Source organism: Rattus rattus, chromosome 2, assembly GCF_011064425.1.
Source record: "Rattus rattus isolate New Zealand chromosome 2, Rrattus_CSIRO_v1, whole genome shotgun sequence".
Lineage (NCBI taxonomy): Eukaryota > Metazoa > Chordata > Mammalia > Rodentia > Muridae > Rattus > Rattus rattus.
The window spans coordinates 2,578,287-2,596,447 of record NC_046155.1 but is presented as its reverse complement, the minus strand read 5'-3'; the positions used below and the strand labels follow the sequence as shown (position 1 = coordinate 2,596,447).

At 53.2% G+C, this 18,161-nt stretch overlaps 1 protein-coding gene across 1 annotated transcript; it reads left to right on the top strand.

Moving 5' to 3' along the window:
* The first annotated feature begins 11,425 nt into the window (after positions 1–11,425).
* On the top strand, positions 11,426–13,974 carry Cd248 (CD248 molecule). Its single transcript, XM_032891198.1, has one exon. It carries the CDS (start codon positions 11,468–11,470, stop codon positions 13,760–13,762), a length of 2,295 nt encoding a protein of 764 aa, XP_032747089.1. The 5' UTR covers positions 11,426–11,467; the 3' UTR covers positions 13,763–13,974.
* The last annotated feature ends 4,187 nt before the right edge of the window (positions 13,975–18,161 follow it).

Genomic DNA, 18,161 nt, shown 5'->3' with positions numbered 1-18,161 from the left:
ACTGACTGAAGCTTGATAACTAGAACAAGGGCCTGGGGTGGTATGGGGTAGGAAGGCCGTTTCTGGGAATGAGACACAGGATGTGCAGTGCTCAGTCCCAGGGGAAGGACCTGGAATGTCTGCAGGGGGTGCTTAGACAACCCCAGGGGCAGGATATGGAGCTTGTCTCATGGGAACCAGGTTTCTGGGACCTCCACAGGCCTTTCTTTTTGTTGGTTCTAATTCTGGGCTCCTAGAAGTCAGTGTGGATCCAGTCACGGCTCAAAGGAGCACTTTTGGCTCCTGCCTGCTTTCTGGACCTTTTGTTGAAGCCAAATCAGTATGAGCACAGGTCGAGTTCAGTGGCAGACCCAGACCCACCAGGCAGGGGCGCTGGTAATAGGCCAGTCGTAGATTGCTATCTCCACTTTGTCTGATTTTTCCCCTCCTGATGTCTCCATTATATAAAGTAGGAACCTGAGGCCTTCTTCAGGTAAGTAGCTTGTTACGGGACTTAAAACCCCAACGTAAGGGGTTGGGGATTTAGCTCAGTGGTAGAGCGCTTGCCTAGGAAGCGCAAGGCCCTGGGTTCGGTCCCCAGCTCCGAAAAAAAAAAAAACCCAACGTATACCCTCCAGAGAGGAAGAATCATTTATTCATACTCTGAACAAACAAAGCCGTGCATGGTAGCACATATCTGTAATCCCTGAACTTGGAAGGCTGAGGCAGGAGGATCAGGAGTTCAGGGACATCCTTGGCTACATAATTGGAAGCCAGCCTGGGCTACGTAGCAACACTCCCCCCCCCCCAATCTCAAAAGAGGAGCGTGTGTATTTTGTGTCATAAAGAGAGATTCAGTACCAAGTGCCGTGATCTGGCAAGTAACTGAACCACTGCATCCTGGGAACGCTGTCCTTTCTACATCTCCCATGTCCTAGAAGTTAAGGCTCTAAGCTGTGCTGTGCCTCGTCCAGTGTCCACTGCTGTGGTGCAGGACAGGGGCACTGGCCGGTCGGTTGGGTGAAAGCAGGCACGTCATTTCCTTGCTTGGCAATGTTGCATTTGTTATCTTAGTCACCCCAGTTGTACGTGTGAGTTTGTTTATTGTCTGTCTTCCTCACTAACGAGCCAGAACCAAGCAGGCCTTCTTCCCAGAAGGCCTTCAAGACCTAGAACAATGCCTTGGCCGGAACTGGCACTTGTACGACCGTATGTGGGATGATGCAGAATGGTGGGTCCGGGAAGACTTCACAGAGAAGTCTCTGCTCCTGGGGCTGGCTCGCTTACTGAGGGGTGTGTGCACCCCACTTCAGCCTCACACCGGGAGCTCTTCTCTCTGGATGCTAACCCAAGGCATGAATACCCAGCTGGTGATAAAAGACTCCAGACATCACTGGAAAGGGCGCCAGGGGTAGGGTGAGGAAAGGGCGGCCTGCCCAGGTTCTAGGGCCTGTGAGATGGTCTGAGGGGTGGAGTGAACGGCAGTCATTGAGACTCAAGTCTGGCCCACCCTCCTCCCCCTCCTTAACAGCCTACTGTGGCCTTGTGAGCAATGTTCACACCCACAGTTTAGAACATAGTAACACACTGACCCACATTCCAAAGGAAAGTGATGCTGTTATCCCAGGTGGGAAGTAGAGTGCCCAGGCATTCCCAAGACTAACAGGCACACCCAGACACCACTAGGACGCACTTGGGGACACTGGATACAGGCCTGTAGTGGCACACGGACTTCTTGACACAGGCCTACCTGTGCAAAAGCACTAACAACACACATGTCATTACTCAGACATCCATGCTCCTGGAGACACACGATAGCTTCTGCTTCCTGCTCCTTCTGAGCCCTGGAAGTGTAAGCACCCCCACAACACACACAATTCACATGTTTTTATACTTTGGAGCACGAACGGGAGATCCAACCCCAATCTCCTAATATCTCCCACCCAGCCTGGGCTCTCCTGGCCTCACTCCCCCACACAGCCCTTGGTGGGCCCCCTGAGGAGACTGAATTGCTGGGAAGACCCTTGAAAGGGTGCGGTGACCTCACAGGCTAGGCAGGAGCTGAGGCAGGCAGGCTGGGCGGGGCAGCCTGAGCTCATCAGATTCCAGCCTGATTCACTGGAGGAGCCGAAGGAGGGAGGATGGGGAAGAGCACTGGCCCAGGAGCTGGGGCTCTGGGGACCTGAGTGGGTTTTGGATCTGAGTGTCATGGTGGTGGCCCTTCCTGAAGAGTTCCCCCTGGGTAGGACTTAGGCCCCTAGGCTGAGCTGTGGGATGAGACAATCAGCCCCCGCCCTCCAGGCTGGGACTCCCCACCCTTCCTGGCCTTAGCAGCTGGATGTCTTTAGCTGGGGAGGTGACCTTCAGCCCATCTTGGAGCCTCCAGGTTCAGGCTGGCAGTTCGCTTGGTGGACTCTAAAGGTCAGGAAAGGCCACATTTGCCTGGTCCCAATGCATGGGGCTGACAGGGTGACAGACCCACACCACCCTGCCAGCCTAAGCCTCTGCCAGAACGTGAGAAATCATGGCTGCCCAGAGCCTGGGTTGTTTTCTTGCTGAGACTGAGCCCTTTACTCCTTGCCATCCCCAGAAATCCTTGTGCCCTCAACTGAGGGATGCTCAAAGGGAGTGGGGGTGGGACCGAGCTGCCCAGACTCTGCTGCAGGGTGACAGGAAGAAAGGATGGGGGGCAGGGTGAGGGTACAGGAAGTGCCTTTCTTGGAACTCTGCACCAAAATAGACCATTCCATCCCTACTCTGGATCTGGTGTCCCACGGGGGAGGTGTGTGTCACCAAGGAGACCCTCACTGGGGAGGAGCGTGATCTGACCTCAGTCTGGCTTTTGCTTGCCAGCCCCCTCCACCCCCACCACAGCTCCGGGCTCCACTTTGAAGTCCCAACGTAAATATCATGTCTGCTTCGGTTCTCCTTCCTGGCCTCGGTCACAGACCCCAGACCTGGCTTCCGACTCAGCCAACCCCTAGAATACAGTACAGAGAGAGGAGGGAGGTCAGACCACCCAAGGGACGGTGACAAGAGAGACACTGCTGCACAGATGAGGGAGAGACGGGAGAGGCAGAGACAGGAGGAAGCTGAGAGCAATGACAGACCCCAGACCAACAGGGGGACAATTCTTAGGTCAGGAGACCCCTGATACAGAGGACACAGAGAGATAGGCAGGAGAGGTGAAGACCGGGATCCTGGGGGACGAGGGTGCAGGAAAAAGAGGTGTGATGCAGGAAGAAAGTTCCTGATGTGTCGGCGTGGCAGAGATCAGAGAAGTTGGAACTGGAGTAACTGGGGAAAGATGTGGCAAAAAGAAACTCGCCCTGTGACAGTGGGACCAGTCGCCTTGGTTACCCAGGCCTGGGGTATATGTGGTCAGGGTGAGGACCTAGGAGTTTGGACTGGTTAGAGACATCCTCAACACACTAGGCTGACCCCATCGATCCTTCCCTTGTGCCGGTCTTCAGAAGAGCTGCCTGTACAACTCAGGCAGGGCTGGCCCTTCTGGCCTAGACCTGGGTTCCAGGATTCCCTTTCTTGAGGGCAGATGTGGCCAGATGTTCAGGTCAGGCATCTGCTAGGAGAGAGAACTGGGCTCCCAGCTAGGCTGGATGTTCCAAGGAGCCATTTAACTTCATTCTTGCAGCTGTGGGCACAGGTGTGAACTTGCTGGGACACCCAGCTGTGTACATGTGTAGCCACGCCAAGGTTGTGCAAACACATGTGTATGCACGGTCCTGTGCATGCAAGTACATTGTCCTGTAGCCACATGCATACAAGGTCTCTATGACTAAGGCCCCGCTCTACCCTCAGCTACCCCCAGCTGTCAGAATTCTTTGGCTTCAAGGATGCTGAGGAGGGCCAAAACCCCTTCTTCCCAGTTTGAGTTCTCCAAACCTCTGTCTCCCACCCATCCTGTCCCCAGCAGCATGACCCCCTCCCTGCAGGGCTGTCTTGCCAGAAGCACAAAGGGCGTGGCCCCAGCAGTGGGGAGGGGAGGAGGTTGCGAATGTTCTCTTTCCTCCTCCACTGCTGCCCAGGGTAAACCTCTCCCACCCACCCACCTTGGCTCCCACCCAAGACTGGGTGCCTCCCGCCCTCTTTCAGCCCTTCCTCCTGACAGCCTGAAAGCTGGGATGGTTTGAGAAGAGTTTAGACAGGGACTGAGGTGGGGGTGGGGACAAGAGAGAGAAGAGGAGGTGATTTGCACACAAAGCAATGTGCTGGCTCAGCAGCCCAGCAGGCCAAGGCTCTTAAGGGTGCCTGCCCAGGGGGTGCCCCCAATCTTACCCAGCCCCCCCACCCAGCTGTTCTGTGGGGCCTTTCTCTGGGCCAGCTATCCTTTAGACTACCTTTCCCACTCCCCTCTGGGTCTACAAATTGCATCCAAAACCATCTCCCTCTTGCATGTCCTGGACAAGGTTTCCTGGGAATATGGGCAGGACCACTATCACAGCAGGGAGACCCAGCCTTCTGGCTCCCACCGTGAGCAGAATTTGAGATGGTGCACCCTGCCACTCGCCCACCTCTAGTCCAGCCAGAAAGACACTAGCCTCAGGCCCCATTAAAGAACACAGTTGTGTGGGGGGACTCATCCCATTTGTTCCTTGCGGTGGTAACCCAAGCTGTCCCTGCCTTGGTTTGTCCTACAGAGAGTAGAGATACGTCCTCAATATGCCACTCATCAGGGTGGCTTCCGGTGGCTGCCAGAGACCACTAAGGCCTTTGCTTACGTCCTCTGTCAAGCATCCAAATGTTTTAAGATTTATTTAGTTCATGTATGTGAGTACACTGTCGCTGTCTTCAGACACACCAGAAGAGGGCATCGGATCTCCTTACAGATGGTTATGAGCCACCATGTGGTTGCTGGGAATTGAACTCAGGACCTCTGGAAGAGCAGCCAGTGCTCTTAACCTCTGAGCCATCTCTCCAGCCCAAATCCAAATGTTTTATAAACAAGGTGATAAATGCTGGAATCCTAGCACTTGGTGGTAAAGGCAGAGAGATAACTTCAAGGTTATCCTTGGCTACATAGTAGTTTGAAGCTAGCCTGGGCAACATGAGACTTTGTTTAAAAAAAAACTCCACGGGTTGGGGATTTAGCTCAGTGGTAGAGTGCTTGCCTAGCAAGCGCAAGGCCCTGGGTTCGGTCCCCAGCTCCGAAAAAAAGAAAAAAAAAAAAAAGAAATCTAGAGCTAAAAAAAAACTCCACATATACATCTACTTACCTATCCACCTATCCACTTACACGTATGTGCATACATACCTACAAATATATACTGCTACATACATACATACATACATACATAGGTCCATTTATCTGTCCACCCATCCACCCATCCATCCTTCCAATCCTTCCTCCCTCCTAAAGTTATCCTTGTTTCCATGCATTCATTCATTCAGCTATGTGTGTGGCAACCCATGTCCCCATGTGCCCATCTACCTGTCACATCTGTGTGTCTACCCATGTACTCACATCATGCACCGTTCACCAGTGCGTATGACTATCCGTCATCTGCCTGTCCGTCCATCCATCCATCCATCCATCCATCCATCCATCCCCTCCATGCATCTCCATATCTATCCACCATTCACCCATGCATCCATTCACATACGGACCACGGAAGCTTTGATCACATCAGTTAGCATCTTCTCCGTGTTGTGGGTGAACGCTATGAATCAGACTCAGCCAGAACAACAGAAAAAGAACCTCAAGCCCGCCCCCTCTTAAGCTCTTGTTCTCCACATTCTTGGTGCTCTCTGTTCATCCCCTTCCCCATCCCAACTAGGAAAGAAAGTGCTTAGGGCACCTCCACCCTACTTCTCCCAACCTGGGCACCTAAGTATGTCACCAACTCTTGGATCTACCGAATTTTATTTGTTGAAGCCAGAGGCTTGCCCTCATCCACCTCTCAGCCCCTTTCCTGCTTTGGCTCCCCTCCACTTAGAAGTAGGTCTAGCTAGTACATCTGGAAGTTGGCCTTTGACCCTCTTCCTTCTACTTGCTCTGCCTGCTCCCCCAGCCCAACTGAAGCTGGGGTCCTGACCTCTGATCTGACCCACCCACTTGCCAGACATCCTACAGCCTCTTCTCAGACGCCCAGCACTGGCCATTGCCCGAAGCATGACTGGGCTCACCACACCCTTGGACCAGGCTCAGAACCGCCCCCAAGGAACCTCCAGAGGCTGCCTCCCCCAGCCCGGCCCGCCCTGTTGCCCAGCTCTCTAGCCAGATCCCTTCCCTTTCCCAGATGATTGCAGCAGACTCCTAACTGGTCCCTGGCTTTGGGTCCCATCACCCACCAACCATGGAGTTCCCTCGCCCTGACTCTTCCCATGGCATCCAATCCACAGTGGAGCTTCTGCCTCTGGGGCAGCTTCAATGCTTCCCAAGCCAGACCTATTCTCTCTCTCTCTCTCTCTCTCTCTCTCTCTCTCTCTCTCTCTCTCTCTCTCTCTCTCCTCCCTCCCTCCCTCCCTCCCCCCTCTGCTCCTTATTTTTCTCTCAGGCCAGACAAGGAAGTCCTTTGCATCCTCCAATCCCATCTGAGCTCTCGGCCCAGGCCATCGTCCTGGTGTGCCAGCACTCAAGCTCTGCGGCAAGCAGTGGCTCTGGGTTCAAGTCTGGGCCTTGCCAATAATCCCCTCTAAGACGCTCACCGCCTCAGTTTCCCCATCTACAAAAGACATGCACACCACCAGGAGCGTTCCGCTTCTGGGATGATCGGCATCAACAGGGTAGCTAGCAAGTGTGGAGAGCAAGCAGCAACGGCTCCAGGTAAATCCCAGCCTCCCAATCTTCAGGAGCCAGGCTCTTCACTTCTCTGCGCTCCTTCAGCCATTCAACAAGTCCCCACCCACAACAGCTTTTTATTTGTTTGTTTTGAGACAGGGTTTCTCTGTGTACCCCTGGTTTTCCTGAAACCCACTCTGTAGACCAGGCTGGCCTCAAACTCAGAGGTCTGCCTGCCTTGACCTCCCAAGTGCTGGGATTAAAGGCAAGCGCCACCATGCTGGGCTTTTTGTTTGTTTTTCTTTTGTTTTGAAAGGTTTATTTATTTAATGTATGTGTGTACACTGTCATTGTCTTCAGACACACCAGAAGAGGGCATCACATTACCATTACAGATGGTTGTGAGCTTTACAAGTGATTGCTGGGAATTGAACTTAGGACCTTTAGAAAAGCAGTCAATGCTCTTAACCACTGAGCCATCTCTTCAGGCCTGTTTTTTGTTTTTTTGGGGTTGTTGTTGTTGTTGTTGTTGTTTTATTTGGTTGGTTGGTTTTGGTTTTTGTTGTTGTTTTGTTTTATCAGGGTTTCATTTATCTTTTTACATCCCAGCCTGGCCTGAAACTCACTATGCATCTAAGGATTACCTCAAATTTCTAATCCTCTGCCCCAACCTCTGAAGAACTGGGATTTCAGGTACTTCTTGCTAATTCTTACTTACAGTTCTTACCAAGCAAAGACTCTGGGCCCAGAGGCTCCAAGGCACAGTAGGGTCTCATGTGAGTCTGCTGTGGAGCCCGGCCTCAGGATGGGGGTCCACTGGGCACGTGACACGTGGCAATACCTGGAGATGGGTTTTTGTTGTCCTAACTGGAAGGAATCTATTCACGTATGAGCCAAAGTCACTGCACAGAACAAACCACACATGACTATATATCTTGAGTGTCAATAATGCCAGCTAAGATTGAGGGATTCTGGGTAGGATTCAGGTCGTAAGGGGGTTCAAGTCAAAGACAAAGGATATACCATGACAGTGAGTAATTGGTGAGGGGTGGGAGGTAGGGGAAGACCTCAGAGGAGAGTCGTGTGGGGGTCAGGGACTTTGCTGCTTCAACTGAGACCTGAGAAAGTAAAAGGCAGAGAGGGCATTTGGATGTTGCAGGAAGGATGTTGCAGGGAGAACATGGAATCAAAGGTCCTAAGCTCAATGCCTGGTGGGCCTGAGGTTTAGTCAAGGCTGGAGTGGCTAGAAGACCACAGGAGAAGGACCAAGGGAGGAGGGGGGTGACTGAGCATTAGAGACAGATCCCACAGCAGGACTTTGGCTACCTCTGAGTGAGACATGGCCCCAGAGGGTTGTAAGCAGAGGAGTGGCTGGATCTGGCCAGGTTTGGTTTTTCCCTGTGTGTATGTGTATAAGATTATTTTATCAGTGTTTTGCCTGCATATATTATATGCACTACAAGTGTGCCCGGTGTATGGAAAAGGTCAGAGGAGGACATCAGATTCCCTGGAACTGGAGTTACAGATGATTATGAGCCTCCATGTGGGTAATGGGAACCCAGCCCTGGCTCTTTGCAAGAGCAGCAAGTACTCTTAACCACGGAGCCAGCTCTCCAGCCCTCTTTTTAAAGGTTTTCCCCATAAGGGAGAAAAGGAGGAAGAGGAAGGAGAGAGAGAGGAGAGAGGAGAGAGAGAGAAAAGAGAGAGGAGAGAGAGATTGCTTGATTGCAGGGCTCTAATTAGGGGATGGACAAAAGTGTGACCAGGGTGGACAGGAAGGCAAAGGCGGTGCCATGAGGTAGTCGCACACTTGGTTTAGTTTTTGAAAATGATGCCAACAGGATTTGCTGAGATGCTGGACAAGGGGTGTGGGAGAAAGATAGAAGAGAAGGATGAGCTCAAGCTTTGGCTCCTGCACCGATGGAACGATGGATTCTGCTCTCCTGAGAAGGGGAGTAACCCTGCATGCTTTGAGCACAAGGCAAGGGCTGTATAAACAGCGGTTCTCACAGACTGGCTGTGTCTGCAGTGCCAACTCGGGCACTGTAAGGTAGGCAGTGAAAGCAGCTTGGGGATCGGTCCCCACTGGCATCTACATTTGCTCAAAAGACTGCCAAGCATTTGTCCTGTGCTCTGCAGCTGACGAAACGTGTATGCAAATAGGGAGTACTGTGGCACAGGGTCAGAGCTGAAGGACCTGCACACAGTTCTCCCCACTCGTGGAGGGGAACAATGGAAGCCAGGTGGGGTGGCCCACACCCATAGTACCAATACTACTGTAGTGAGACCTACACAAAAGGGAAGACATGGCAGAAAAGAGAAGAGAAAGGGAGGGGAGAGAAGAGGAAGGGAAGTGAAATGAACAAGAGGAGAGAGGAGTGAGAGAGAGAGAGAGAGTGAGTGTGTGTGTGTGTGTGTGTGTGTGTGTGTGACCCACTTAATCTCAGCATTTGAAAGGCAGAGGCAGTTGGATCTCTGTGAGTTCCAGACCAGCCAGAGCTACATAGTGAAAACCAATCTTTAAAAAGGGTGAGGTGGGGGCTGGAGAGATGGCTCAGTGGTTAAGAGCACTGACTGCTCTCCCAGAGGTCCTGAGTTCAAATCCCAGCAACCACATGGTGGCTCACAATCATCTGTAATGGGATCTGATGCCCTCTTCTGTTATGTCTGAAGACAGCTACAGTGTACTCATATATAATAAATAAAATTTTAAAAGGGGGGGGTGAGGTGTAAGGGGGTGGGGTGGGACACAAGTAAAGGCTCAGAGATAGCCTTGAATTCACATAGGTCAATAGCAGAGTATCCAGACCAGGACAGTGTTCCTCCCAATGAGCAAAACTTCTCTTTCACTTTCTCATTCATAGTCCAGAGGCTTTTAGTGCTGAGAATCCAACCCAGGACCAGACAGATATCACTCTCTGCCACTAAGCCACATCCCCAGCTGGCTCAAAATCCGCTGAGACTGTAGAGTGTCCTGGGTTACAGCCAGGCGGGACGCAATGGGAAGAGTGGGAGTTCAAAGTCATCCTTGACTACACAGTGCGCTCCAGGTCAGCCTGGGCTACACATGAGACCTGGCCTCCAAAATCAAAAACAAGGGGCTGGAGAGATGCCCCAGCAGCTAAGAGCACTTCTTGCTTTTGCAGAGGACCCAAGTTTGGTTCCCAGCACTCAAATGGTAGCTTACAAATACCTGTAACTCCAGTTCCCGGGAATCTGACACCCTCTTCTGACTTCAGAAGGTTCCAGGCACACACATGGTGCACATGCATACATGCACATAAAACACTCATAAACAGAAAGCAATTATAAAAAAAAAAAGTCAAAATAAACAAGAGTATAAAAGGTTACTGGTGTTGGGTGACTGTAGTGCCAGCAACTTAGAACCTAGGAGTCTGGGACAGTCTTGGCAACACAGCAAAATCCATCTCTTAAAAAAAAAGGTAAAAGGGGATTTAGCTCAGTGGTAGAGCGCTTGCCTAGCACGTGCAAGGCCCTGGGTTTGGTCCCCAGCTCCGGAAAAAAAAAAAAAAAAGGTAAAAGGAGAATGCAGGGGGTTAATCCTTCACACAGATTCCCTTCACACAGATTCCCAGGGCCACCCTGAATGCTAGCCCCAGAGTGCAAACCTCCGGAGGCTTCTAGGTAGGGCTGGAAGAGGACCCTGACCAGGCGATGCAGCAGGCCCTGAAAGTAAGGAAGACAGTGTGATGCCTGTGTCATACATGCCCATACATGATCGTGCACAGGTCCCTTCATAGCAGCCCTGCTCACCCTGAGCCGAGCTCAGCCTCCGTGGAGCCCAGTCATGCACCCTGCCCTCCTGCAGCAGGAGACCAGAGAGGCATTTCCTGTTTGGGGGCGGTCTCCTCCCCATCTAAGTCCAGGTTCCCAGGGCCCCTGACTGAGCCAGGGTAAGGGGAGAGCAGCCCTTGGCCTCGCCTCACTCCCTAACCCTTAATGCTGGTCCTGCTGGAGCCAAAAAACTTAGGAGTGAGGTAGGCTGAGCGAAGGGGCTCATCAAATACATGTCTGGTTGAGGTTGTTCACATGGAGGTTATCAAGTTGATTCTCATGCAGGACCTAGGCAGAAATGGGCGGGGCTTCATAGTTTAGACCGTTTAGCTAGCATGCCACATCATCCTTGCTTGTCCACCTAAGGGCATACATAGCATGTCAGGAGAACTGCATGTGTGAGGCTAGGGTTTGGCGGCCTTAGATAGGGTGTCAGAGAAGATGCTCTTGCCAGGAGTTGGAAGGAGTCACACACATATGTGTGATGAGAAAGGGCTGGCCCGATCATGTCGTTGAGCTGGGAGTGCAGCCTTACACTGATACTGGTGAATCCAGATTCCGGTCTTCGGGAGTCTCTCTGGAAGACAGTCTTATCCCAGATGCCTTAGCTGAAGACACTGCTGAAGTTTCAGAGTTGATTGGGGATGCCTTTCAGGCAGGCAGGTCCCCCTTTCCTTGACTCTCAGCTTTGTAACGCCTAAGGTAGCCCGTTAGTTAACTGTACCTCCTCCCCTCCTCTGCCCTTCGCCTCTCACCCCAGAACCCCCCACCCCACTGCTTCCTGCTCCAGCAGCCCCCGGGGAGCTAGCAGGGGAGCTGGCAGCGGCCCCAGTCCACTCCTTACAAGGCGTGAGTCCGCCGGGCCCGCCCCCGGCCCTCCCGCCGGAGGCCTTGATCCCTCCCCCTGTCAAGAGCAGCGGCAGGCCCGAGCCCGGCCAGTCGGGGGGCGTCGCGATGCTGCTGCGCCTGCTGCTGGCCTGGGCGGCCGCGGTGCCCGCACTGGGCCAGGCCCCCTGGACGCCGGAGCCTCGAGCCGCCTGCGGCCCCAGCAGCTGCTATGCGCTCTTTCCCCGGCGCCGCACATTCCTGGAGGCTTGGCGGGCGTGCCGCGAATTGGGGGGCAACCTGGCCACACCGAGGACCCCGGAGGAGGCCCGACGTGTGGACAGCCTGGTGGGCGTCGGACCCGCCAACGGGCTGCTATGGATTGGGTTGCAGCGGCAGGCTCGGCAATGCCAGCCGCAGCGCCCACTGCGGGGCTTCATATGGACCACGGGAGACCAGGACACCGCCTTCACCAACTGGGCCCAGCCGGCTACGGAAGGACCGTGCCCGGCCCAGCGCTGTGCTGCCCTTGAGGCCAGCGGAGAACATCGCTGGCTCGAAGGCTCGTGCACACTGGCTGTCGATGGCTACCTCTGCCAGTTTGGTTTTGAGGGTGCCTGTCCTGCCTTGCCGCTTGAGGTGGGCCAAGCCGGTCCAGCTATCTACACCACACCCTTCAACCTGGTTTCCAGTGAGTTCGAATGGCTACCCTTTGGCTCCGTGGCAGCTGTGCAGTGCCAAGCTGGCAGGGGAACGTCTCTGCTGTGTGTGAAACAACCTTCAGGTGGCGTTGGCTGGTCCCAGGCTGGCCCACTGTGTCCAGGGACTGGCTGTGGTCCTGACAATGGGGGTTGCGAACATGAATGTGTGGAAGAGTTGGATGGCGGTGTATCCTGCCGCTGCAGTGAAGGCTTCCGTCTAGCAGCAGATGGGCACAGTTGTGAAGACCCTTGTGCCCAGGCCCCCTGTGAGCAGCAGTGTGAGCCTGGTGGGCCACAAGGCTACAGCTGCCACTGTCGCCTAGGCTTCCGGCCAGCTGAGGATGAGCCACACCGCTGCGTGGACACGGATGAGTGCCAGATTGCTGGTGTGTGCCAGCAGATGTGTGTCAACTATGTTGGTGGCTTTGAGTGTTACTGCAGGGAGGGTCATGAGCTTGAGGCAGATGGTATCAGTTGTAGCCCTGCAGGAGCTATGGGTGCCCAGGCTTCCCAGGATCTTAGAGACGAGTTGCTGGATGATGGAGAAGAAGGGGAGGATGAAGAGGAGCCCTGGGAGGACTTCGATGGCACCTGGACAGAGGAGCAGGGGATCCTATGGATGGCACCTACACATCCGCCTGACTTTGGCCTGCCCTATAGGCCCAACTTCCCACAGGATGGAGAGCCTCAGAGATTGCACCTGGAGCCTACCTGGCCACCCCCACTTAGTGCCCCCAGGGGCCCCTACCACTCCTCAGTGGTGTCTGCCACTCGGCCCATGGTAATCTCTGCCACGCGACCCACACTACCTTCTGCCCGCAAGACCTCTGTTATTTCAGCCACACACCTACCCCTTAACCCTGTCCACCCACCTGCCCTGGCCCCTGCCACACCTCCAGCCGTGCTCCCTGAGCACCAGATCCCCAAAATCAAAGCCAGTTATCCAGACTTGCCTTTTGGCCACAAGCCCGGGATAACCTCAGCCACTCACCCAGCACAGCCTCCTCCTCACCAGCCCCCCATCATCTCAACCAAATATCCCCAAGTCTTCCCTCCCCAGCAGGCCCCTATGTCTCCAGACACCCACACTATCACTAATTTGCCTCCAATCCCATCTCACCTTGACCCTGGGGATACCACTTCCCAAGCCGGTCACCATCCTTTGCTCCCAGATGTTCCAGGTATCAGAACCCAGGCTCCCCAGGTTTCTGTCTCAGCTCTCCAGCCCTCTCTGCCTACCAACTCCAGGTCTTCTGTCCATGAACCCCCTGTGCCTGCTGCCAACCAGCCCCCAGCCTTCCCTTCTCCCCTGCCCCCTCAGAGCCCCATTAACCAGACCTCATCTATCAGCCCTACACACTCCTATTCCAGAGCCCCTCTAGTCCCAAGGGAAGGAGTTCCCAGTCCCAAATCAGTGCCAAGGCTGCACTCAGTGGCCCCCACAGCAGCTCCAACAGCCCTGGCAGAGTTGGGTCTTGCAGGCCAAAGCCAGAGAGATGACCGATGGCTGCTGGTGGCACTCTTGGTACCAACGTGTGTCTTCTTGGTGGTCCTGCTCGCATTGGGCATTGTGTACTGCACTCGCTGTGGCTCCCATACGCCCAACAAGCGTATCACTGACTGCTATCGCTGGGTCACGCATGCTGGGAACAAGAGCTCAACAGAACCCATGCCCCCCAGAGGCAGCCTTACAGGGGTACAGACCTGTAGAACCAGTGTGTGATGGAGTGCAGATACCCCTTGAGGGGTAGAAGGAAAGGACTTACTTATGGCTGAGACCACACCAGGGAGTTATGAGAGCTGCCCAGATGGACAGAGAAGGTTCTGTTCCTTGAACCCAGCATTCATGGCAAAGGACACACTGAAGGACTCCAGGACCTCAAGGGGTGGGTGCTGGGATCTTCTCCAATAAATGGCGTGCCAACCTCACCCAAAGTCCGTGATCCCCGCTGATGCCTGAGGGAAGGGTCTGGGAGGCCTCAGGGGGAAATGGAGCTCCCTTCCATTTATCTAGGTAAGGTAAGAGCCCTTTAAGAGGAGGTATACTTCACAATTTTCAGTGAAACGAGACAGGAGAGGGCAGGGCCTTGCCCAATGTCACACAGCAGGCCAAGTGGTCTTGGGGTTTGGTAAAGGAGACCGCCCCATCTGTACTTGTTCCCCATTTTATTAAAATGCAAGGAAAATCTGGGGGAAGGTCTTGAGGTGAGGGTCTCTGATGAACTGGAGTCCAGCTGGAGTTTGGGAATCTCAGGTAGGATGGGACTGGAGATTAGGAGAATACAGACTAGAGATAAGAAGAGTCTCCAGTGGTCTGCTATTCTGAACTTTCTTCTGAACATTCTTTCTCATCGTCATAGGCTGCCCAGAAGTATGGACAGGGAATCAGCCAAGGACGCAGCCACTTTAGGGATGTAGGTATGCCTAGATAGGTACCCAGGAGGCTGGGTTGGGGGAAGCCCAGTTCTACCTCCCTGGTCCACTTAGAAACAAGGCCTTCCCACTAGGGAATACATTTTACTCCTCACCCTGTGGGGTGAAAGTGGCACGCTAGGAAAAGATCCTGGCAGACCCTAGCAGCTTGAAGGAAGACCCAAGATATTCAGGGCTGGTGTCTCGGTCAGAGATCACGAGTGTGGAGTGTGAGATAACCTTCCCACCCCCCCCCATCCTCAGCTGACTGTCTTGGGGGGAAGGGACGGGACCTGGAAGAGGGAGGCGCCGGTTCCACCACCTCTATAATTTTTCAGCTCAGCCCTCTCGGGGCCTCTAATTAAGACTGGGCTGCACCCCCACCCCAGGCAGGTGAGGAGGGGTGGCCCAGCTCCGTTTCTCTACTCGAAGTTCCTATGCTACATTCTCGCCCAAGGATTGTATCCCGGGAGACCAGGAGAGGGAGTGCGGGGGCTGGGGACCAACTAGGAGTGGGGGTTCACAGAGGGGGGCAGAGGGAACGCACCGCCCGGGTAGCCACTCTCACGTTCCCCTAACTCAAACCAGACGCCCCTGCCAGATCCTTCCCAGCTTTAACCTCGGAGACTCAGTCGAGGGGGCGGGGGATTGATGGATGGAATGGGGAGAGGTCGCCTGGTTTTCTAGAAAGCTTGGGCCTGAGGCACCACTTATGGAATGACACCGTCTGCTGGGACGGAGGTCTGAAGCTCCTTCCCATGACCCTTGGCAGAGGGTAGACAGCACCCTGAGGGAAAGAAAGAGTTAAATGCGCTGCAGTCCGCCGGAGGATGGGTGTGGGGAAGGGGGCCCAGAGCCGGCTCTTTGTCATCTAGTAATGAGCACCAGATGCGGAGCTGCGTGCGGGCCTAAACAGACGGCCTCCCAGGGCAGAGCCCCCGCCTGCGCCCAGACTCAGGCTCCGCCTTAACCGAAAGCTGAATCTCAGGCTCCGCCCATTAACTCTCAGGCCTCACCTCACCTCAGCGCGGTGGAGGTGGCCTAGATTATGAGCCCCGCCCTCCCAATCAATGAGCCACGCCCCTTGGAGGCGGGGGAAAGGGGGTGGAAAACTCTCCGGAGTATTCTTGGAGGCCCCGCCCACCAAAGCCATAGCCTCACCCCTCGCCAGCTCAAAGATGCCTTCAGAGCTACGGCTAGCTCTCTGCCTTATCAGCTCCCCCAGGACCCCGCCCATAAGCAACAAGCTGCGTCTCCACATCTAGGCAGTAGCGGAGAGGAGAGCTGTTTATAAATCTTGTCTTCACCGAGGTAAGAACTCCGCCCAGGCTTTGCGCATTCTCGTGCTTCGTCCCTTCAGAGTCTGGGACTCTGCAGGATTTCCCTCCACGGCACAGACGCTGATCTTAAAAGACGCAAGCAAACTCCGCCCTCCAGGGAATTGAATTGCCCTCGAGTTATTCTTCAGACTCCGCCCCCGTACAGAGCTCAGGCCCGCAGATCTAACCCCAGGTAATATTCACTTGCTTAAACCCTCCTCTGTCTAGCCCTAAAAAGGTGCTCACAAGCCACGCCTCTTAATAATACCTTTAAATCGGATCCACCCAAGGAAGCCCTTTTAAGACTGCGAGATAGGTAAAGACGCCTACTGCCAAGCTTGACGGTCTGAGATCCATCCCTGGAACCCTCACATTGGAAGGGAAGAATAGATTCCCGCAAGTTGTCATGTGACCTCCACAAGCGCACTATCACCAATACAACACACACACACACAAATTTTAAAAAGCAATTTTTGAAAAGTCATCTTGCTGGGCAGAGGTGGTGCATGCCTGTAATTCCAGCACTCAGGAGCCAGAGGCAGGTGGATCTCTGAGTTTGAGATCTGCCTGGTCTACAGAGTGAGTTCCTAGACAGCCAGGGCTTCACAGAGAAGAAGCCCTGTCTCAAAACAAAACAAACTCTCAGACAAACCAAAACCACCAAAAGCCTGTTCTCCAGACTCCTCAGAAGTACCTCCCACCCTGGGAAAGAAAACAGAAACTCTACCTTCCCACTCATGCTCGGCCTCTGGATTGTGGATAGCCCCTTCCACATATGTACTCTGCTTCCCTGGATGTGAAATACACTGGGCCGGTGCGCACACACTCACCACACACACATGCACACACTCCAACCCTCTTACCTCTAAACAGAGAACCCCATCTCAGCTTTTTCCTCCTTATTCATACAGTTAGAGCCAGACAGTGTCAATGAGTGGCCATTTCGCGCCATCTGGCGTTGGTACCACAGACTTGCAGCCACTGGAAGGGTCTCCTAAAATGCATACATATTGTTCAATAATTGTTTGATTTGTTTGTGCGACTAAACACCTGCCGATCCCCTGTCCCACAGGACAAATATTCTTCCTCTTGTTTGGAATCCTGTACCCAAGGGGGGCTTCATTTCAGTTGTCAAGTCACCCTATCAAGTGGCCCTGGAAAAACCTTTAAATTGGCTGGTAGAACTCAAATTGTTCCTCCCCATAATCCTGTTCTCAGAGGTGAAAGCACACTTTCTCAGCCGGAAGCCCAGAATCACTGAAGTGGGTTCCAGTGGCTCCATCAAGTGCTCTGAAGTATGGTATTTACTCTCTGTAGGGTGCGGTTTGGCTCTGAAGCCCTGTTCGGAAGCTGAAGGTGGTAGTTTTTAGGAAAGTGTTGACGTCAACCAGAATCTCAGTTCAGACTTCTTTCAGCCTAAACATGAACTAAAAATACTTTCCACCCACTGCTTCTGAGAGTATGTTTTAGAGGGCAGAAGTCCACAGGTTCCATAAAACTCTTTCAGGTACCTCTGGGGCCAACAGAGAGGAGCGGGGGAGGGACGGTCTTCCAGCATGCTTCTACCGGTCACCCTTTCCCAACCTACTTCAGTTAGTGGTGAAGTTCAAACACTCACCACTCCTACAGGCCCCTGGAACAGGTTCAGGCCCAAGACTGCAAGCCAACTTCAGTACCCTTGCTACTACGAGCAGTGGTAGCATTTGATGCAAATTGAAAATAACAGGGAATTTTCTGCCCTGTCCTAGTCCAAGACACACAGAGCCCAACTGAGAGCTGTAAGGACCATGATTTAGATGCCATTCTTGCTATCACATAACTGATATGGGAGCCAAAGGCATTGCCTGAGTTAGGGACCAGAATAGAAATAGAAGGCAGATTCAAAACCCTGTGATATTTATTTATTGTATATGTGAGGGTATATTTGTTATTATTTTAAAATGTGGGGGACTGAGGAGATGACTCAACGGTTAAGAACACTGACTGCGGGCTGGAGAGATGGCTCAGCGGTTAAGAGCACTCGACTACTCTTCCACAGGTCCTGAGTTCAATTCCCAGCAACCACATGGTGGCTCACAACCATCTGTAAAGAGATCCGATGCCCTCTTCTGGTGTGTCTGAAGACAGCTACAGTGTACTTATATATAATAAATGAATAAATCTTAAAAAAAAAAAAAAAAAGAACATTGACTGCTCTTCTAGAGGTCCTGAGTTCAAATCCCAGCAACCACATGGTGGCTCACAACCATCTGTAATGGGATCTGATGCCCTCTTCTGGCCTGCAGGTGTACGTGCGGATAGAGCATTCCTATACATAAAATAAGTAAATAAATCTTTTTTAAAATGTAGAGATTAGAGGACTACTCCATGGGAGTGAATTCAGACCATCAG